The sequence below is a fragment of the Dasypus novemcinctus genome, chromosome X (genome assembly GCF_030445035.2).
Source record: "Dasypus novemcinctus isolate mDasNov1 chromosome X, mDasNov1.1.hap2, whole genome shotgun sequence".
Taxonomy (NCBI): domain Eukaryota; kingdom Metazoa; phylum Chordata; class Mammalia; order Cingulata; family Dasypodidae; genus Dasypus; species Dasypus novemcinctus.
In genome coordinates this window covers 21425705-21449038 of record NC_080704.1, presented here as the reverse complement: position 1 = coordinate 21449038, position 23334 = coordinate 21425705, and the positions used below count along the sequence as shown (strand labels likewise).

The 23334-nt window shown below is 39.4% G+C and overlaps 1 protein-coding gene across 2 annotated transcripts in view; it reads right to left on the bottom strand.

Annotated features, from left to right (window-relative positions):
• The window catches only part of PPEF1 (protein phosphatase with EF-hand domain 1), a 123401-nt gene that overhangs the window by 48979 nt on the left and 51088 nt on the right, over window positions 1-23334 (bottom strand). For both annotated transcript variants that reach the window (XM_071213197.1, XM_071213196.1), the window contains exons 7-8: window positions 20834-20948; window positions 17543-17589 (exon numbers count right to left, since the gene is read on the bottom strand). In XM_071213197.1, the coding sequence (XP_071069298.1) occupies window positions 17543-17589; window positions 20834-20948 (162 nt within the window). The remainder of the gene's footprint in view (window positions 1-17542; window positions 17590-20833; window positions 20949-23334) is intronic.

Genomic DNA, 23334 nt, shown 5'->3' with positions numbered 1-23334 from the left:
ACAAGATGACGCAACAAAAAGAGACACAGATTCCCATGCCACTGACAACAACGGAAGCGAACAAAAGAACACACAGCAAATGGACACAGAGAACAGACAACTGGGGCGGTGTGGGGGGGAAGGGGAGAGAAACAAATAAAATTAAAAATTAAAATAAAAAAAAAACATAAGGAAGAGGGGAAGGATTATTCATCTCTGATATTCTTCCTTTCACCAGCCTTCAGCTGGCTAGAGAAGCTTGAGGTGTTGGAGATGTTAAAAGAAATAAAATAGAGTTTCTATGACTAAGAGATTTAAAATGGAGTCGAAAGGTCATTCTGGAGGTTACCCTTATGCAGGCTTGAACCAGATATCACAAACTGCCAAAGTACACAAAGCCTCAAGCAACAATGTTCCTCAAAACCACATTGTAAGCACAGATGTCACCTTGTTTGAAAGCTATTGTCTCAGAGTCTGTACATCAGTTTCAGTAAATATGATATGAATAAGTTAAAAGATTATCACTGTGGAAGGGAAAAGGTTTATGGTGGATGTGTGGGAGTACTGTATATTGTATATATGAATTACTGTGATCTAAGACTCTTGTGAAGAGAAGCTCAATAATTAGGAAAAAAGAAAAGAAAAAGATAGGATGTAGAATTTTTCCAAATCAATACGTACTCTAGATCTAACCTTTAAACTCATCGCTATATTCCATTTTACTAGTAAGGAAACCTGACATTATATTGGGCTTCACTTTTCAGGAAGTTTTGGATCACAGAGTGGTTCAACAATGGCGGCGGAGGAATACTGGTATGGGATGTTATTGACAGGGGACATATGGTTGACAGGGAGTTATACAGGGCATATGTCCAGGGTGCATGGTAATGTTTGGATATACTCATAGTGGAAACAATTAAAAACAACAGCTGGGGGGGTACTGGGTTACTGGCCAGGGGGGCTCTGTCATGGTCCCTAGGGGAGCAGCAGCAGTCCCCCAGGTGCAACGGTAAGAACCAGGAAGGAATGAGGGTCCAACAGTGGGCTCCTGATACTAATGACTATGCTTGTGAGCCTATACGCCTGAAATAAGAACAAGGCCTAGAGCAGCATTGTGCCTGGGAGTTTCCTCCTGACAGCCTTCATGTTACTCAAATGTGGCCAGTCTCGAAGCCAAACTCAGCATGTAGATGCAGTGCATTTCCCCCAGCATGGGACATGACACCCGGGGATTAGCCTCCCTGGCACCGAGGGATCACTATCAAATACCAGCTGAAGATTCAACTAGAAAATGACCTTGAATTAAAGGTTCAACGCGGATCAGCAGAATATCCCTGTCTACATATAATAACATGACTTTAAAATGCTGTTTGACCTAATGTAAGGGGGAAATGGAAAGGAGAAATGAGTTTATATGGCTATGAGTCTCTAAAAAAGAGTCTGGAGGTTGTCAGAAGGATTGCCCTTATGCACACCTGAGCAGAGCCTCAGAGACAGATAAAGTAGATACAACCCCAGGTATTGGTTCTTTTGAGGGCTAAAGAGACCCACGGGTTCTATGGTCATGACAGTTCACTGCCATGTCACTGCCATGTCACTGCCATGTCAGTTGGCCCTTCTTTGGAGCCAGTGTTTCTGCGTGATGGAACTGGACTCAGATGGGATCTCTTTTCACAAGACTTTCATGCTACTTTACTGGAATTGTAGTTGGTGTTGGGGTTTAAGATATATTTAGGGGATTTGAATCTCTGGACTGACAATATGATAGCCACGCCCTGAACCTCAACAGACTTCAACTCCTACACTCTGATTTATTGGACTTACCCCACTCAGCTAACATGGAGTTGAAGAATGTCAACCACCACACCATGGAGCCTAGAGTGCCTACAACTGAAAGCAGGAGGATTGCATCCAGTATCCATGTGGAATCTAAGCCCCCTCTTGACATAGATGTGCAATGGACACAACCAATCCAATGTCCACAGGGAAAATGTGGACATTGGTGTGGGAAGGGTGGCCATGGTGGCTGCTGGGTGTGGGGAATGGGAGGAAGAGATGAGACCTGGAGGCGTTTTTGGGACTTGGAGTTGTCCTGGGTGGTGCTTCACGGACAATTACGGGCCACTGTAGATCCCCCCAGGGCCCACTGGATGGAACGTGGGAGAGTGTGGGCTATGATGTGGACCATTAACTATGAGGTGCAGCGATGCCCAGAGATGTACTTACCAAATGCAATGGATGTGTCATGATGATGGGAGAGAGTGTTGCTGTGGGGGGAGTGGGGGGTGGGGGCGGTGGGGTTGAATGGGACTTCATATTTTTTGAATGTAATATTTTTTAAAAAATGAAAAAAAAACAACAAAAAACCCTAAGGACATCCAACATGAGATAAGAACTCAGTTGGCAATCTAACTGGATACACAAACTAGAGTACCCCAAATATCCACCATCTACAAACAGCTTATCTAACTTCTACTCCTTTAAAAATGCTTGCCTGGAAATGCCTATATAGGACACGATTTCGGTTACTACTTGCATTATGTGCTCCCCAAATTGCAACTCTAAGGCCCCAAATAAATACCTTTATTGCCTTGCAGCTTAATTTGTTATTTCCTGTGGACACCCCTTGGTTAAGGGGGCACTCTGCCTCAGGACATGTGTGTGGTCCTTGTTCAGAGGGAGGGCTGGATGCTACTGAAAGAAGTGTAGGGGAACTTCTTCCAAGCTGAAAGAGCAGTAACACCAAGGTACATAGAAATGTCCTCTCATACTCTTGACGCAGGAGTGGAAACTATTGTATCTCCAACTATGGCAAGGCTAAACCGAGCTATCTCACTAGGTTAAGCAGAAAATGGACATAACCTGGTACTTACGGGAATCCAGCAACCATGCTGATCTACTAAAACAGGTGGCCCCTAATGAAACAAGACTGCTGCAGGAGACTATTTCTTAAATATTCTTTTAAAATATCAGAGGAACATAAACTGAGCAAAAAGTTAATAATGCTTGGCATTAAAAACATGCTATTCATATGGGCTATAGTTAGTAGTAATATTTTGATGATGCTCTTTCATAGTTTGTAACAAATGTTTTACAACAATGCCAGGTGTTGGTGGTAGGGTGTTGTATGGGAGCCCTGTACGAGATATGTATGTTTGTTTAGTAAGTTCACAAGTTTTACTATACACTTATTGTTTATGCATGTTCACGTATGACTTATATACTTCAATAAAAATTATCAAATACATAAAATAAAAAATATTTTTGAATAAGAATATGTTCTTCAAATTTAAGATAACAATAGATTAGAGCTAGCCAAAAGAAAAAAAAATGGTTGGGAAATAAATAATAAGCCTGAAAGAGCAAGCAAAAGAAAAATCTCTCACACAGAGCAAAAAGCAAAAAGATGGAAATCATGAGGAATGAGTAAGATACTAGAGCTCAGAGCCAAGAGACCTAATATGCCAATAATAAGCAATCCAGAATCAGGAAAAAGGAACAGATGAAGAAGAGGCAATAATTATATAAATAAGAGAAGAAATTTTCCATGGTTAAAAAGAGACTCCAGCCTGAAATTTGAAGAGCTCATGACTCCAATGCACAATTGATGGAAAACAAATCCCTATTACCTGGTCAAATTCTTACAAGCACCCAGACAGAAAGAACAAGTTACAATGGGAAAGAATCAGCCTGGCATCAGACTTCTTATCTGCAATGGTGGAAGGTAGAAGCTGGTGGAATAAAATCTAGAAATTAAAGGAAGAAAACAACTATGAACTAAGAATTCTATGTTGGCCAAGATATCAACTTCTCAGGGTTACAGAAAAATATTTGCGGATATATAAGAGGTCAAATACCAACAACAGCTATAAATGTTCTGCAGAGTGAAAGAAAAGATATATGCAAATATTTAGTCATCTACTACAACAAAAACAATAAACATTTATTGATTGTTTGTTATGTACCAGGCACAGTTTTAGGTGCTAGGAACACAGATGTAAACAATACAAAGTTTCTGCACTCCAGGAGCTTACATTTAGAGAAGATTGAACCTATATGCCCCATAAAGGAAAACACTCAAGAAAATACTCTTAACCAAGTAACAACCGTGACAATAAAAAGTCCTCAAGCTGGGGAAAAACCAAGAGGAAAGAATACAGATGTGAGCAATGAACCTTGCACTATGTAGTTAAATATTAATGGATAATGATAATGTGGAATTTGTATTTAAGCACGAAACAAGGATTCTAGAAATAAACGAGATCTACTGTGAAGGAAAACCTGATAATGGTCAAGAACTAAAGATGTGTCATCAGCAAGAGCTAGGATTTGCAGGAGGTGAGAGAAAAAAGTAAAATGCTCTAAAAAGCTCATTTGGATGAGTTTAAAAATAGCTCTGCTCCTCCTCTTGACATAGAGGTGCAATGGACACAACCAATCCAATGTCCACATAGAAAAGGTGGCATTGGATTGGGAAAAGTGGACATGGTGGCTGATGGGTATGGGGAAAGGCAGGAAGAGATGAGAGGTGGAGGCGTCTCTGGGACATGGAGCTGCCCTGGATGGTGCTTCAGGGGCAATCACCGGACATTGTAAATCCTCACAGGGCACACTGGATGGAATGGGGGAGAGTATGGGCCATGATGTGGACCATTGACCATGAGGTGCAGAGGTGCCCAAAGATGTACTTACCAAATGCAATGGATGTGTCATGATGATGGGAATGAGTGTTGCTGGAGGGGGAGAGGTGGGGTGGGGGTGGTGGGGTTGAATGGGACCTCATATATATATATTTTTAATGTAATATTATTACAAAGTCAATAAAAATATATATATATATAAACCACAATGTAAAAAAAATAGCTCTGCTTATCTTACTTGGGGGGCAGAGAATCATAGTGAAAGAATTTGTAGCAGTTTGAGAAATACACACATGCACACAAATATTAATTTTTAGAAATTAAAATGGGAAAGTAACCACTAGTGAATGGAAAAGTACAGTAAAAATTCCAAATAAAACAAAAATAAATCATAACAAAAATAGCAAAAGAAAAGGTAAAGGATGAAGCAAAGTGAAATAAATAGTAAACAAAAGAGAATGGAAAGAAAATTTTCAAATGTATCTGTTGTTATCTTAAAAAGCAAATGGGTTACCTTCTTTCATTAAAATACCAAGATTGTTAGACTGGGCTAAAAGACAAAACTCAGGCATATGTTGTTTTTGAGAAATGCATATAAAACAAAAGGATAAGGGGAGGTTGAAAATAAGGTAAATGCAACAAAGAGAACAGAAAACAAAAATAAAATATTAAAATGAGACAAACTGGAATGTAAAAGGAAATGGATGTGGCTCAATCAACTGGGCTCCCTTCTACCATAAAATAGGCCCAGGGTTCGATGCCCAGGGCCTCCTGGTGAGGGCAAGCTGGCTCATGTGGCAAGCTGGCCCACATGGAGTGTCAGCCCATGCAGAATTGCAGCCCTGTGCTGGAGAGCCACCCTGTGTGAGAATGCTGCCTCGCACGGGAAAAGCCGCACCACACAGGAGTGCTGGCCAACGCAGAGAGCTGGTGCAGCAACATGATGCAACAAGAGACACAGAGGAGAGAAAATAAGAAGACACAGCAGAACAGGGGAGCTGAGGTGGCGCAAGATAGTAATTGCCTCTCTCCTGCTCTAGAAGGTCCCAGGATCGGTTCCCAGACCACTTACTGAGAATATAAGCAGCCACAGAAGAACACACAGCAAATTGACACAGAGAGCAGACAACAGGGGAACAGGGGGCGGGGAGGGGAATAAAAAAGTAAATCTTTAAAAAAAAACTGGAATGTAAGATCAAAAGTGCTAAAGAGGATCACAAAGCAACATTATGTCATAATAAAAGGCACTTTATGAAGAAGATACAATTCATGAATTGATATGCAATAAACAAAAGAATGAGTTTTTGCTTCCTATGTCTAATTACTATAAATGGAAGAAGAAATTGTTTAAAAATATAAGTATCATGAATTTTTCAGATTTGTCATCATTTAAGATAATGTCCACAAATTACTTGGCACTCTCTTTAAACAATGGAGTCTGATTTGCCTTCCCTGAATGTGGGCTGGACTTAGTCATGTGCTTCTAATGAAAAGAAAAATTAAAAACAAACACACAGAAGGATGGTGTACAATGTTGGAGAGCTGTCATATAAGGCACTACAGTTTCCTGCCTGCTCTCTCTTAGATCATTCACTCTTGGAAAAACTAGCTGCCATGTCACAAGAGCACTCATGCAGCCTGTGGAGAGGTCAGTGTGGCCATTCTGCCAACATCCAGCAAAGAACTGAGGTGCTATGCCAACAACCATGTGAGTGCACATCTTGGAAATGAATCCCTCCAGTCCCAGTCAAGCTTTCAGATGACTGCAACCCTAGCTGACAGCTTGACTCCAACCTCATGAGGGATCCTGAGTCAGAACCACTCAGCTAAGCACACCCAAATTTCTGACCCATAGAAACTGTGAGATACTAAATGTTTGTAGTTTTAAGGTACTAAGTATTGAGACAATCTGTTACACAGCAATATATAACTAATACACATATTTAGACAGACATGATGGATAATAAATATATAGAAAAATTGAACATACATCCAATAAACTTGATTTAATAGATAAATAGGAAGAACTTTGCAACCTACAAATAATTTTTCATATGCTGGGAGGATTCATGAAAATTAATCCTGTACTTCACTTCAAAAAAAACCTTAACAAATTCAAAACAGGAAAGACTTCATAAGACACATTCTCATATCATAATCCAATAAGATTTGAAATAGTAAAAATGTTCTTAGAAAAAATTCTAACGCTTTGGATTAAGACTCTTGAAAATTAAGAATTGCAAATTCTATAACCATTTGCTCAAAAAGGAAATTGAAACCAAAACTACAAGTTCAATAGGAAACTAAAATTAGAAAAGATGGATAGCTTTAAATGCTTTCATTATTAAAGAAGACACACATGAAAGACTGTATTCATCCTAAGGAAGCAAGATAAAAGCTGAAATTAATGAAACAGAAAACAAACAAACTAAAAAGAAGAGATATATAAATCCAAAGGTTGGTTCTTTGAAAGAACCAATAAAATTGATAAACACATCCTGAGGCTGATTAAGGATAAGTGAAAAAAAGAGAGAATGAAAAAATATACATGATCAAAGAAAAAAAAAAGATATACAGAAGAAATAAAAGAATTGTGCGTGTTTGTAAAACAAATGCAATATCAATATCCATGGTGATACATTTTTTACATTTGAGAGAAATGGATGATTTCCTTGAAAATTAGAAACTACCAAAACTGATTCAAAGGAAGTAGAAAACTTGCTGCAATTACTCAAAAAAAATTTGAAAGGTGATTAAAGAACACTATTTAAAAAGGCATTGGGGGGAAGCAGACTTGGCTCAACAGACAGAGCATCCACCTACCACATGGGAGGTCCAGGGTTCAAACCCAGGGCCTCCTGACCGTGTGATGAGCTGGCCCACGTGCAGTGCTGATGTGCACAAGGAGTGCCGTGCCACGCAGGGGTGTCCCCCGCGTAGGGGACCCCCATGCACAAGGAGTGCGCCCCGTAAGGAGAGCCACCCAGCACGAAAGAAAGTTCAGCCTGACCAGGAGTGGCGCCGCACACACTGAGAGCTGACGTGGCAAGATGATGCAACAAAAAGAGACACAGATTCCCATGCTGCTGACAAGAATAGAAGCGGACACAGAAGAACACATAGCAAATGGTCACAGAGAACAGACAACTGGGGTGGGGGTGGGGGGGAGAAGGGGAGAGAAATAAATAAATCTTAAAAAAAAAAAGGTATTGGGGAAGCGGCTGTGGCTCAACTAGCTGGGCTCCTGTCTACCATATGGGAGGCCCTGGGTTTGCGTCCCGGGGCCTCCTTGTGAAGGCAGGCTGGCCCGAGCACCGTGGAGAGCTGACGGCCTGTGCACGGTGGAGAGCTGGTGCAGCAAGATGACGCAGCAAAGGGAGACAAGCAGACAGAAAGAAAAAAAAATGCAGTGAATGGACACAGAGAAGAGACAGCAAAGAATGGAACAAGCCGCAAGGGGGAGAGTAAATAAATAAATAAATCTTAAAAAAAAAAAGGTATTGGCCCCGTGTGGCTTTATAGTGGAGCTATCTCAATTTTCAAGAGCAAATAGTTTTAATATCATTTAAATCAATGATTCCCAAACCTTGACTGAGCATTAGAATCACTTGGGAACTTTTAAAAACCCTGAGATGCTTATCAGAATCTCTGGGACTGGGACCCAGATATCTGTACTTTCATCAGTTCCTTGAGTGATTAGATGGATAGTCAAGTTCAAGAACTATGGATTTAAATTACTCCAAACCATAGAAAAAGATGGAAAATCTCTCCAGTTCACGTCATGAAACCAGTATAGTCTTCGTACCAAAACTGGAGAAAAACATTCAACTGTCTAAGGTTGTATTTATTGTACTTGCATGGTAAACCAGTTTTTTATTGTGATGAGGAATTTTTTTTGTATTAAAACTCCTCATCTCCAGTTAAACTAAACTTTGTAGATGGATTCTTTGCTACCTCTGTATTCTTTCACCTCTATTGTGAGCAAAGAATAAGGAGTTTCTTGAGTTAAATCTAATTTTAAGCCAAAAATAGTAATAGTCAGCTAGGCCATCCACCTTATACAGCATTCTTGACTCACAATGAGTTTAACCTTTTCAGAAAACCACACATGCCTTCAAAAGCTTACAACATGTGATAATGAAACACATTCAACAGACTATGTTACAATCTCTGAATGTTATTCTAAAAGAGTCCTAAATGTATACTGAACTCCTGTAATCACTGAGCTTCTCAAGGCAACCACTTCAAAGAAGGTAAGCTTTACTTAGATGTATAAGATCTGCCCTGTTGGTTCAGTATTAATCATATTATTTTAAATATTCTGAGTTCAAATATGTTTTAGTTTTAGAATAATAAGGGAACTAGAAAATAGACAAGAAAATGAAGAACTCAGTCTCCTGGGACAGGGGTGTCTTGGGATATTTGGGTTTCTGACTAATGAGATTTCTCTGGGTTTCCTTCAAAAAAGCAAAAACCGATGCTCTCCTTCAGCCAGTTCTAGAAAACCAAACTCTCTGGTGCATTCTGAGTCTGTTGTACAACAAACCATTCATGGCATGGAGTTTAAGCTGACAAATACCAAGAGTCCAGGGTAACCACAACTCTGAACAGTAATCAGAAGATGACCTGCAGGGGGAAAGATAGCAGGTCACAATGAACTTGAGTAGAGACAAAAACAAGACATTTCTCTATATTCTCACCTATTTCTTATTAAAGCATTTTACAACAGACGTTTGGAAATTATCACACCTTATTTGGACATTTTCCCAAGACACAACAAACCTCCAGACCGCAACTCCACATTATTTTAATTTTTAGTTCTTTTGCAAACCCTATTTTAGATGCCTGTTCTTCTGATTGTAACATACTGCCTTAATCCCAGAATAAAAAGAAGTGGCCACTGTGGCAATGTGAAGCGCTGATAGAGAATAAAGGAAAAATGTTTAACAACCTTCACAATTAGAAAATTATGGGTGGGGCAGGGGTGAGGGTTGGGGCACAGTGGAGAAGAGAGAAAGAAAAGGGAAGCAAGGCCACATGGCTTCCAATGAACAGCAGCAATGTGATACCCAACTGGTTGTCTCTGTCCACATGCATCTCTTTTTCAGCTTCAGAGTGTCTCAACTCACAGCATCAATTTAACAAACTAATTTTCTAATACCTGATTGAAAATTTCAAGCTTTCAATTCAATGAGGAAAAATGTCTTGTAATTTTAGCAAGGCTAAGGCTCTGAATGAAGTATTCCTAATTGGTCACTCTAATTAGGCAAAAGTGTCTGATTAAAATTAACCTTTTCAGAAAGGAAAACCTAAAAACATACCTACCTAGTGGTATGTAAATTGCTTCAGTTGATGATAAAATTATATTGGAAGCCATGTAAATTTCAGATGCAGTCTTAGCAAAGGTCTGTTGTGGTTAATAGTGTGTTATCCAGGGGAAAGAATTCTTTTCAAACTCAGAAGGGAGTGTGAGCTGAAAATGTCTAGCTTAGTAACAAGATGTAAAATGATAAAACTGTTTAGGACAATCAAATATAAATGAAACCAAAATCTCAAACAATTAAAAACAATCATTGATAAGAATCCCAAATGGGATTAATGTTATGTATTGCAGTTAACCACACAAACTATGGTAAGAATAAAAATTTTTTCTGATCTTTGAAAACTTTCCTTCATGATTTAGGTACTTACATAAAGTTCTTTGAAAGAAATATTTTAAATGTCACCTTCTTAAGGAAGTCTTCCAAGAAGGTAGGTGCACCTCCAATGGTTTTTTTTTTTAATGCTTATCTCGATTATAACACATCCTACTACGAATTTTCTTGCCGTTTTATGAGTCTACCTTCCCCACTAAACTATGATGTCTTTGGGGACCATAAAATGTGTCTTAGTCATACAGTATTATCAAACCTTAGCAGAGAACCTTATTCATAAAGGTGGTTATATACATATATATGAAATGAATGAACTTTGTATTCATCTTTGTATCTTCCCACAGTTTTATATGGTGTCTTGAAAACTACAGGGACCAGATAAATTTACTGAATGAATGAGTGAATAAATTTGTGGACAAATTCACTTTGCTTATGATCAGTAATAACAATAACAGTCTTGAACCAAACCAACAGCTTGGATTAAAAGAATAACATGGGGAAGCAGATTTGGCCCAACAGATAGGGCGTCCACCTACCACATGGAACATCCAAGGTTCAAACCCAGGGCCTCCTGGCCCACGTGATGAGCTGACCCACGTGCAGTGCTGATGCACACAAGGAGTGCTGTGCCACGCAGGTGTGTCCCCACATAGGGGAGCCCCACATGCAAGGAGTACGCCCCATAAGGAGAGCTGCCCAGCATGAACAAAATGCAGCCTGCCCAGGAGTGGCGCCGCACACTACGAGAGCTGACACAGCAAGATGACACAACAAAACAAGACACAGATTCCAGGTGCTGCTGACAAGAATACAAGCGGACACAGAAGAAAACACAGAGAATGGACACAGAGAACAGACAACTGGGGGGGGGGGCAGGGAAGGGGAGAGAAATTAAAAAAAAAAAAAAAGAATAACATGGTGTGGCATCTTGGTAACCCTACATTATAACTTTTCTTCTCAGGCTATGTCTGGTTAGTCTTAAATTAACCCCAGCACTACAGCCTAAGTATACTATATAGTATATTAAAGAACTTACAAGGAAGAAATTGTCTAGCAAAACACTAATTGAAAGATGAATTAAAATTGTGCCTTAATTCAAAGCCTGAGGATTTTCTTTTGGGTTGATGGAAAGAAATCAGTCAGTTACAGCATAATACAAACTTTGGTCATTTATACCTCCAAAAATCTATAACAGGATGTAGTTTGCCAAACTAGCTCCTACAATTCAAATTCTGCTTCCCTTAATAAAAAATAAAGAAAATAAAAAGAAATTTAAGTATGGTTACTAGCTACTTCTAAATGGAAGATTGGGGCTTATGGACTATACTGATGTCATTTAATCCCACAGGCTGTATTAGTCAGCCAAAGGGGTGCTGATGCAAGATAGCAGAAATTGGTTGGTTTTTATAAAGGGTATTTATTTGGGGTAGGAGCTTACAGATCCCAGGCCATAAAGCATAAGTTACTTCCCTCACCAAAGTCTGTTTTCACGTGTTGGAGCAAGATGGTTGCCAACGTCTGTGACGGCTCAGGCTTCCTGGGTTCCTCTGGGCTCAGTGCCTCTGTTTTCTCCACAAGGTCAGCTGTAGACTATCAAGCGAATGGCTCTGTCTCTTTCCCTGCAGCTCCAGCTTAAGACTTCAGCATTGAACTCCAACATCAAAACTCCAACATTAAGAACCCTCCACCCTGTCCTTTGCCATGCCTTTTTTTTTTAAAGATTTACTTATTTATTTCTCACCCCCACCCCCACCCCGGTTGTCTGTTCTCTGTGTCTATTTGCTGCGTCTTCTTTGTCCACTTCTGTTGTTGTCAGCAGCACAGGAATCTGTGTTTCTTTTTGTTGCGTCATCTTGTTGTGTCAGTTCTCCGTGTGTGCAGCGCCATTCCTGGGCAGGATGCACTTTCTTTCACACTGGGCGGCTCTCCTTACGGGGCACACTCCTTGTGCGTGGGGCTCTCCTACAAGGGGGACACCCCTGCATGGCACAGCATTCCTTGTGCACATCAGCACTGTGCATGGGCCAGCTCCACACGGGTCAAGGAGGCCCGGGGTTTGAACCATGGACCTCCCATGTGGTAGACGGATGCCCTAACCACTGGGCCAAGTCCACTGCCTGCCATGCCTTTTATCTGTGACTCCCCACCCACCAAGGGGCGGGGACTCAACACCCTAATGACATGGCCCAAACAAAGCCCTAATCATAACTCAATCACACCCAGGTACAGACCAGATTACAAACATAATCCAATACCTATTTTTGGAATTCATAACCATATCAAACTGCTACAGGTTCCTATGAATGAATCAGAGGAAATCACCTCACATTGGGGCATTATATGTAATCAGGATTCAATAAATTGATGCATTAATTGAGTACGAAGCATTGCAGTTAGAAGCAGAGACTATCACAGAAATTCTACCATTTCTCACAGAGAGAAATCCACTACTCCCCATCTGAGCATCATTTTCTCTCTCCTCATTTTTCAGACGTTCTTCTTCCTTTCCTCCTCCTCATCTATTTTCCTGGCCCATTACTCTTCTCTCACTCAATCTTTTACTTTTTCCATTGTCTGTCATCCCCCTATACCTAATACCTAATAATGATACTCACTCATACTCTTAAGCATTGCTTAAATGAATTTTCCAGATCGCTGAAGCTTACATCTTTAAAGCCTAAAATATGCTTAAAAAATACTTTAGCCATTTTGGTTAGGAGTCTTTGTAATGTTCCGTTTGATTCTTTTACTTCTTAACACAGTATACACCACATAACTTTCTTGACCATACAGGTTCATCAATCGAAACACCCCTCAGGTACTTCTGAATATAGCTCTCTTTTCCTCTTACTACAAAGACCCAGGTCAAAGAATCTTACTACTTCATTTTCTATTTCATATCCATAGTTCTATATTTCTTCTCACTGTCAGGAAGAGCTTTTACCTTTTATCACTGACACTGTATCTGACTTTTGCTTCTTCCCCTCCACTCCCTAATCTGCTGCGGGCTAGGAAGCCAGACAGGCAAACTTGTAAGATAAGGTCTTACTGTTTCATGTTCACTATGTTCCCTGGTATTTGTGCAACTGCCTACGGACTATCCTGTAGGTAAAGTTCATTGGAACCTGTGGCAACTATTTCAAGAGCTCAGAGACATTTTCTACGTAAGTCTGAGTTTGGAACCATGTTACAGATAAGTGAAGTAGACAGAAGTTTGATTCCTGAATAGGTGGGGTTTCACTGTCATCTGTCTTCAAACAAATATTTTTCCAAAACAGTTTATATTCATGGTTGTAGTAGGTTGAACTATGTACCCCAGAAAAAAAAACATGTTCTTAATTTTAATCCCATTCCTGGGGGTGGGAATCCATTTTAAATAGGACCGTTTCAAGATATTTTTAATTAAGGTGTGGCCCAAGGAATCAGAATGGGTCTTAATCTTATTATTCAAGGCCCTATAAAAGAAAAAGCCACAGGGAGGAGCCAGAAGCCACCTGGAACCCAGAAGAGAAAGGCGCGGACATTGCTAGGTGGCAGGAAATCCAAAGAACCCCAAGGATTGCCCGCTCACTAGAACGCTACTGACCCTGGGAGGAAGCCAGCCTTCCAGCCTCAGAAACCACAAGCCAGTAAATTCCCAACGGTAGCCAGCCCACTGGGTGATATTTGCCATAACACCTGGGAAACTAAGACAATGCTTGGTTCATTCCAAGTCCAAGATGCATTTTACCTTCTTGTTCAGTCTTTCCAAAATTCTAATTCATGGCTGTTGAATTGCCAAGCATCCCCTTCACCTCCCTCTACCCAAATTCATTCCAAATAATTGTGCCCTACTCTTTCATTGCTGTGGCTCCCAATCTCCACTTCCTGAACACTGTCATTGGTTCACTCTCAAAATATTTTCTTGCTTTCATTTGAATGCTATATTTTCACCTTTAATTCTTTTCATAGTACTTCTTACCACCCACCTCCTCCTGTTCAGTCTTCACATTAGCACTTTCTGGTTTTATATGTCCCATATAGTTTCGCCAAAAGAATTAAAGAAACATGTTGGAATTCTCTTTTCTCATCTGCCTACTGCAGACTCCTATCCCTGGTCACAACTTAATAGCTTTAACTACCTCTCAAGAAATTTTCTTTTCCAAATTCCTTGAAAGTCATTTTTCCTTTTTTTTTTCACTTATTTTCATTTCTTTTATTTTTTTTGTCTTTATTTGTTTTTTTAATGTTACATTCAAAAAATATGAGGTCCCCATATACCCCTCACCCCCCTCACTCCACTCCTCCCCCCATAACAACAACCTCCTCCATCATCATGAGACATTCATTGCATTTGGTGAATACATTTCTGAGCACCGCTGCACTTCATGGTCAATGGTCCACACCATAGCCCACACTCTCCCACAGTCCACCCAGTGGGCCATGGGAGGACATACAGTGTCTGGTAACTGTCCCTGCAGCACCACCCAGGACAACTCCAACCCCTGAAAATGCCCCCACATCACATCTCTTCCTCCCACTCCCTACCCCCAGCAGCCACCATGGACACTTTCTCCACACCAATGCCACATTTTCTTCGATTACTAATCACAATAGTTCATGAATAGAATATCAGTACATCCACTCTAATCCATACTCTATTCCTCCATCCTGTGGACCTTAGAATGGTTGTGTCTGCTTCACATCTATATCAAGAGGGGGCTTAGATTCCACATGGATGCTGGATGCAATTCTCCTGCTTTCAGTTGTAGGCACTCTTGGCTCCATGGTGTGGTGGTTGACCTTCTTCGCCTCCATGTTAGATGAGTGGGGTAAGTTCAATAAACCAGAGTGTAGGAGTTGCAAGTCTGTTGAGGCTCAGGGCCTGGCTATCACATGGTCAGTCCAGAGATTCAGGTCCCCTTAGGTATACATTAAACCCCAGCACCAACTACAGCTCCGGTAAAAGTAACAGGAGATATTTGTGGACAAAGATCACATCTGAGTCCAGCTCCATCACACAGAAATACAAACTCCAAAGTAGGGCCAACTGACATGGCACTGAACTCCATTTGCCATGACCATAGAACCTGTGGGTCTCTCTAGCCCTCAGAAGAACCAATACCTGGGGTTGTATCTACTTTACCTGTCTCTGGGACTCTGCTGAGGTGTGCATAAGGGCAACCCCTCTGATAACTTCCCGGCTCTTTTTGGAGACTCATAGCCATATAAATTCATCCCTTTCATATATTTCCCAAAATCTCTAGAAAAATAATTACAAGATTTTATTTCATTCTCCACACACCCCTGCCTCTCTCCTCCTTACTCAGATCATAATTCACAACAGCAATGCTGACCTTCTGAAAATTTGGCACGGAGCTAAAGACTGAGTTAAACAAAGCCCAATCCTCAATCCGTACAACTCCTTGGCTTCTTCTCACCGATCCATTCTACCTCTCCCACAGTTTTTCAATTTGGTAGAATCCCCATTTCATGGCAAATAAAATCCCTTCAGTCTTCAACTCATTCTGCAAATCTGGGCCTGCCTTAAGGATATTGCTTGACTCCTGACTCACACAGCCATCTCAAAGGAAAGGATTCATTCCTGCACATAGGACATATACCTCAGGGTCAGGAGTAGGGGAAGGTCCACCTGCTCTTTAGGGCCATTAACAGACCTCAGGTAAAAGTCTCTCCTGTTTTCATAACCTCTGACTAGCCTCCCTTCCCCTACTCCTCAACTCTCAGACCACGTGGCCAACCCATTTAACATATCTACATGTTCTTGACCTTGTCATCACCAATATTCTCTTTCACCCACTTCAGTCACCCACATCTGGATTCACCTTGAGCCCTTCCATCCCCTAGAACTACTCCCCCTACAACTTCCACCTTTTCTGTTGCCCAAGGTCCTCAGTCCAATCAGTCTGCTCCCTGCCCTCAAAGAGCATTCCAGTCCTTCAGTTCTCCCATTTCTCCCAATGGATTGGCTCATCCTGGCCTCTCTCCCTTCCCTACCAGTTTGCATTCTGATCACTGGAACTGCTCTTTTACCAGCACTCTCAGCATTTTAATGGCAAATCTTTGGCTGGCCTTCCTGATACCAACCTACCACCTGTGCAGTTGCCTCCTTCCTCTGACCCTACTCTCTGGCCATCATGCTCTATATCCTTGCTGAGGTCACCTGCAGTCTCAACTGAATCTACTGCTAAGTGCCAGCTCCATTCATGCCCTCCTGGTTTGATATGACCCATTTCCTTTCAAACTTCTATTCTAAATGGATGAAATTAAAACATTGCATTTCTATCACACTTTATTACTTTAAAACTGCTTTTGGATATTTATGTTATTTTACCCACAAGACAACTTCTTACAGGGTGGAAGCTCAAGATAATACTGCAGCTAAAAAAATTACTCATCAGCTCTGCAGTCTTAAGGAGTGGAACTGATTAACCATGGTAATAGTCATCTGAGACACATATGCTTTTTGCTCAATTATCCAACATGCTAGTTACAAGAAGACAGAGATGGGTGGGAAATAAACACATTAGTCAAAAAAAAAAAAAGAGATGGAGAAGACCAGCATAAAAGGGTACCACTGTGAGGACATGGGTCAGCTCAGGATCCGTTTCCTACATGCAGTCTTCCCAGAAGCCAACATTCAGACTGCAACTGCTGCTCAGAGAGAGAAATGAATCCAGTCAACAAGATGCAGGGAAACTCCATGCCAACCAACCTGCTTTGTACTCTCTGTGCTGGCTCCCACAACTGAAACCCAATACATGAACAGTAGTCACAGCACTGGAAGAGCAATCCAGTCAAAAGGCAGAGAAGCAGGGTAAAGAAGAGAGTAATTTGGAACTTACTATAAGAAACTCCTTTCAAACATAATTAGCATTCATTGGAAGAGAGGAGTGGTATGAGACATGTTCACCTCTAAACAAAATAAAAATCAAATAAGATAAAACGGTTTGCTCCCCACCCTGTGCTCTCTAGACATTTATGATATGATAAAGACCATAAACACAACTGGGTACAAATCCTAATTGATACACAGATAACAATAACACTGAGCAAAGACCCAAATTAAAAAACGATTTATGAGATATGTGCAAAAAAAATCAGAAGCTATGCCTCTAAAAATCTATGAGCTCCTTGGATAAAACTGTTTTATTACAACTGTATTTGTACATATTCCCAGTAAAACTAATATTGTTATCTGCCCTAGGACTGCCTTCCACTAACAAAAATGGAATTATTTAATAATAATTATATATAATAATCATTTACCTTATAGAAGATTAAAAGAAGATCATCCAGTTTCCCATGCAAATCACCTAGAGGGCAAGTGGAAAATCACTCTTAAGTAGGAAAAAGATTCAATGGTCTTTTTGTTAAAGAATTTTAAAATTCAAACACTGCTGATATACTCCAAGTGTTCTGGGGGCATTGGGTTTTTACCCTATGGTGTTATTAATTCAACAGTTTGTCTCCACAGTATCTTTTCTTTTCCTTCTATAGGGGGAATAGCATCATGTATTGCAATTACCTGTCCATTTCTGCCATTTACACAGTGCTTAGCTTACTATGCCAAGCACTTGAGTTAAGTATTTTACATGCATCATTTTATTCGATCCTTACAACCACCCTATGAGATGGGCATTGTTTTCCTCATTCTCATCTTACAAATGAGGCTGAAAGTTAAGCAACTTAAGCAAAGTTACCCAACTAGCAGCAATCAGAGCTCGAATTCACACCCAACTTTCTCATTTCAAAACCCAAGGTCTCCAAGATTATTCTGAATTGCCTTTACTCTCTCTAATCTCAAGGGGGCAACAACAGAATCTACCTTAGTATTAAATCCCCGAGTGCCTACCAAAGTATCGGTGCATAGTAGGACTCACTGAATACGTGTTTAATTGCTAAGCACATAGCTTTTTAAAGCCATGTCTTTAAGAATGTGCTCCAGCAGTAGCATCTGAAATTTAAAAATTGTGAGTAGATGGTTGACATTCTTTTGATGTGACAGTTATAGGAGATAAAAATAAAACCATGGTTTTATAAAACTCAGCCAACTAAAGAAACCATATGAATATATGGGACCATTTATTCAAAACTTAGCATGAATATGCAGATTATTCCATTGCCCTATCTGAATAACTATTTCTAGATACTATACCTGTCTTTCATAAGTTCTGCTCATAAATCTTATTCTCTGTATTCAACTTAATTACCAAATAGAATTTAGTTTAGAAATGCTTTTCCTTGGTTTGCTTAAAATCCCACAACCAAGATTAACCAAATATATGCAATGGAAGACTCCAAGTATAATGAGAATAACAAAAGGAAAATCTTGTATCACTAACACTTAATTTATAAAATATGGCTATATCAAGATTTGAAGCATATTAATGCTATTGCTTTCATATGGTCTCACTCCAAAGTTAAGAAAATAAACCTGGAAGGATTTTTTTCACTTATTAGTATAATATATATTTTTAATCATTTCATTTTCTTAATTTTCTTCAGGGTGACTTGTCCTTCAAAGATTTGGGTAAATGGAACTGTTGGAGTTGGCATACTAAAAAAAATGAACTTATTTTAGCATATTAAGAGATGAGGCTATAAAATATTTTTAACTTCTACTGGACAGCAAAAAAAAAAGTTGATTGTACCATAGGAAGATACACATGAAGATATTTTCACTGAAAATGAAAATACGAATGTGGAATCGATTATCACTTATGAGTATAGGCCAAAAAATTCCTATATTTCATATGTGCAGGCAGTTATGTGGCATATTTAGATGTGTATGTAAAACATGTACCTTGAAATTAAAATAATGGTAAATTTTCAACACAATTTCTCTTCTTTTCCTAATACTATCTTAAACAGAAGGTTTTTTTTCCTGAAAAAAAGGCCCCAAATTGAAATTTTATTTTAAATGATAACTAAATTTTTTTAAGTTCATTGGATCTTTTTAATAATTCTTATGCTCAGAGAGCCTATTGGCCTTGGCCTTCCCTTCTATCAATGGTGCTACTTGGGAAAACTCTGGACATAAAAGCCCATGATGTGGGGGATATTTAAATAAATGGAACTGTCCAATTAATTCCCTAGTTCTTACTCATGGTGGAAAATGAAACATCAGTCAGAGACGTGCATAATAGGATTTGGGATAGGAGATATGGGGCTGGCTGTAACCTGGGATGCAGAGGACCTGATTTTTAATTCTGACCTTGCCACTAACTAATAAGATGAGCTGCGGTGGGGTGGGGGTGGGGCAAAGTTACTACACAGAAACGCATGGATGTTTCCAGTTTCATTCATAAGAGCAAAGGTTGGAACTAGATGGTCTCTAGAAAGATTTTTCAAATGTTCTTACGTTGTGTGGTTCTAAGAACTTCCGTGTCCTCTAATTAACTCATGTCTACCAGGTCCTTTTATCCCAAAGATAAGTCTGCAGAGGCAACTGGAAATACAGTGGGAACATGTGGAAGAAGACCCCACTCTCTGTTTTGACCTATTACATATACTCTGATAGCAAATCTCTCCCTGGCTTCACGGGCTTCACAGGTTGGCAGCGCTTCCTGAGCCTCATGAACCAAAGTTCTTTATCTCCACCCAAAGTAAGACCTAATGAGTATCTTGAATAAAAAGACCCACTACTGAGATGTATCATCAGCTGGGCAAAGATGTGGGGGTCTGATCAGGTTGAAACTGAACTGTTAAAAGTCTTTCTTTGAAAACCTGAGTCAGGGCACGTCATGAAACATGTATTTCTACATCAAGTCTTGGTCTCCACTATCAGATGCTAGAAATGGAAATGGTTTAATTAGATTGTCAAATGTATACTTACCTGCCAGGGTAGGGTAAGAGAAACACAGGCTAAGAAACTGATTTGGAAAATAACAATCAGTGTTCTGTAATCTAAAGGCTTAATTAGAAGTTAAGGGAATTGCTGTTACTTCCACGCAACCCATTCTCAGACAGTTGCAAGCATGCTGAGCACCAACTGTGATGAATTTCAATGTGTACTGTTTCTTGAAGCAATATCCTGCCAGGCTGGCCTATATGATAACAAAATCTCAAATCTTGTTATTCAGAAGAACAAGGAACAGATTTCTGGGACATTCCCACTCTTCTAAAAGCTGCAGAGACCAGTTGGAAAAATCTAAAACAGCAGCCAAGGGCAGGGAAGAGTTCAATCTCCACCCTAAGGCATTTCTCTTCGGGGCAAAGTGGCATGCAGGGGCCCACCTTGAAAGAGTATCATGGAGCAGAAATAATGAGCACTGGAAGGAGGACAAAGAATGCTTATTCTACCCCGGGTGCTTTTCCATATTAAAATGCTGTCTGCCTTTAGAAAAAGCTATGAATTCTCTAATTTCTCACATAATTAATTCCTGCCAGCTGGTATGCAAAACAAAGACAAGATGGGGAACAGTATTATCATGATAGATAATTCTATCTCAACACTTTTTCCTTGCCACAGTCCAATTTACGGTTTTAAGCTAGGCAAATGATGTAAGACAAAGAAGCTCCTAGGTACTAATTTGGCAACTCTGCTCTGAAACTTACCACAGATTGTTATTTCTCTGGAGGGAGTAGTTCTTATGTGACTGAAATTCGGCATTTGCTTCAGGATTTTCTTGGTTTCAAACAGAACCTCTAAGACATAATGAGCATGAAGTATCTGTGAGGGGGAAACAGAAGAAATAGAACTAGGAAGAAAGCCATGACCGTAGAAAACTGAAGGTGGAGTACATGAGAACATTACAGATAGTTGCATTCCAAGATAATCTCTAAATCATTCTCAAATAGATAATTCGAGCACAGTGTCTGGCATATAATAGGTCCTCAACAGATACTTCTAAATGGAATGAGTGAATGAATGAATGAATGAATGATTCCTGGGACATCATCTCTTTGCAGAACATCTCTGATTATTTTTCATCCTGACTGCCCAGAGGAAGGAGAGGGAGAGGACCTGGGAGGACTCCCTTGCCCTAAGAAAATCTGCAGCCAAAAAGGAGAAAAGAGGAGGGAAAGGAGACAGAGAAATAGAAAGATAAATAGACAGAGTCTGTTTAAAAGCACTACTTTGCTTTTGTTTGAGATGTCCTGCCACCTGAGATGAAAACTCAGTGTTGCTGGGCTTAGAAATCTCACAAGGCAGTCAGGTATGTTTCCAAGGAACTCCTGAGTCAGGCGTCCCAGGTGTGACTCCAAGATTTGATGTAAAAACTTGAGAAGTTACAGAACAGTAAATACATTTATTTAAAAGTCTAAGTATAATGAAACCCAAATAAAACACTTGGATTATTTGGATTATCGATTTATACTATTCATCCCACTGTTCTCCAGTTATAGTGTGGAGATCATTATTTATTCTGTTTTCTCCCCTAGGATTTTTATTTCTTTTGTTTAAGCCAGTGTGTGTTCTGTTCTCTCTTTCTCTCCCTCAATTTATTAGGGACATTTTCAATCATATATGGAAATACAGAGGATAATATAATGAATGCCATGAATCCATCACCAGCTTCAACAATTGTCAACATGTAGGGAATCTTGTTTCGTCCGTACCTCGATCCACAATGGATTATTACAGAGCAAATCACAGACATTATATTATTTCATCTGCAAATTCAGTTAATATCTTTATTAGCTAATTTAATTCAAAAAATTTTTATCAAACATCCATTCTGTGTCAGATCAGGTACTATGTTCTAGTGAATTCCTACTCATTCTTCAAAACTTAACTCAAATGTCACTTCTTTCTGAAAGTCTTTCCTGATCTTTTTCTTTTCCCAGTAGAGTTTAATGATGCCTTCTTTTGGATTTCCATAGCAAACCTTCATAGCATTCATTGCTTTTTTTTTCTTTTAAGATGGTGTTTTATTTCTTTTCTAATCCCCTCAGTATTTATCTAGCCATGTGTTTTTCAGGTAATAGTCACACAATAAACATTTATTAAGTGTAATTGCTATAATAAACGGAATTCACCTAAGGAAAAATTGTGTCACCTATATTGACCACAAAAATGACCTAAAGTATCATTTACAGTCTTTACTGTCAAAATATGACAATCTTCCTAAATCCTGAAAAATTTATTTTAAAAAACATGCTAACATTTGGATTCATAAAAATTTACTGCCAAACCTTAAATTCCTTCTACTTTCCGGCTGTCTCCAATTAGAACATAAATGTTATCCTGTAGCACTATTTTTTTCTTAAAAATTTTTATTTCAAAGTTTTCAAAATTTATACTCTGTATCCACCAAGCAGCAAGTTTCCCTTCTCCCCTCCCACTAAACCCTAGTAACCTCTAACCTATTTTCTATCTCTACAAATTTTGATATTTCTAGACATTCCATCTATAAGTGAAGTCATATAGTATTTGTCCTTATGTGCTTTATTTCATTCAGCATGTTTTCAAGTTCATCCATGTTGTAACATGTTTTTTCTTTTTAAATTATAAAATATTCCAAATACATAATCCAAAAAATAATATAGTAGATATGTAACTACTACACAAATTTAATAGATGCTTACACACTTATGGGGTCAGGACTGTTTAGACCTGTGTTGTCCAATATACTAGCCCCATGGGGCTATTGAGCACTTGAAATGGGGCTAGTCCAAATTGGGAAGTGCACACTGGATTTTAAAGGCTTAGTACGAAAAAAATGTGAAATGTTTCTTTAATAATTCTTAATGTGATTACATATTGAAATGATGTTTTTTAATAAAATGGGTTAATTAAAATATATAATTATAATTAATTCCAACTGTTCTTTTTTACTTGTTTAATGTGACTACTAGGAAATTTTTTTTTTAATGGCACAAGGCAGTTTTTTTTTTAAACTATAGTATTGATTTTTATTGATTGATTGACTGATTGATTGATTTCTCTCCCCTTACCCCCCTCCACTTGTCTGTTCTCTGTGTCTATTTGCAGCGTGTTCTTTTTGTCCCCTTCTGTTGTTGTCAGCAGCACGGGAATCTGTGTTTCTTTTTGCTGCGTCATCTTGTGTCAGCTCTCCGTGTGTGTGGCGCCATTCCTGGGCAGGCTGCACTTT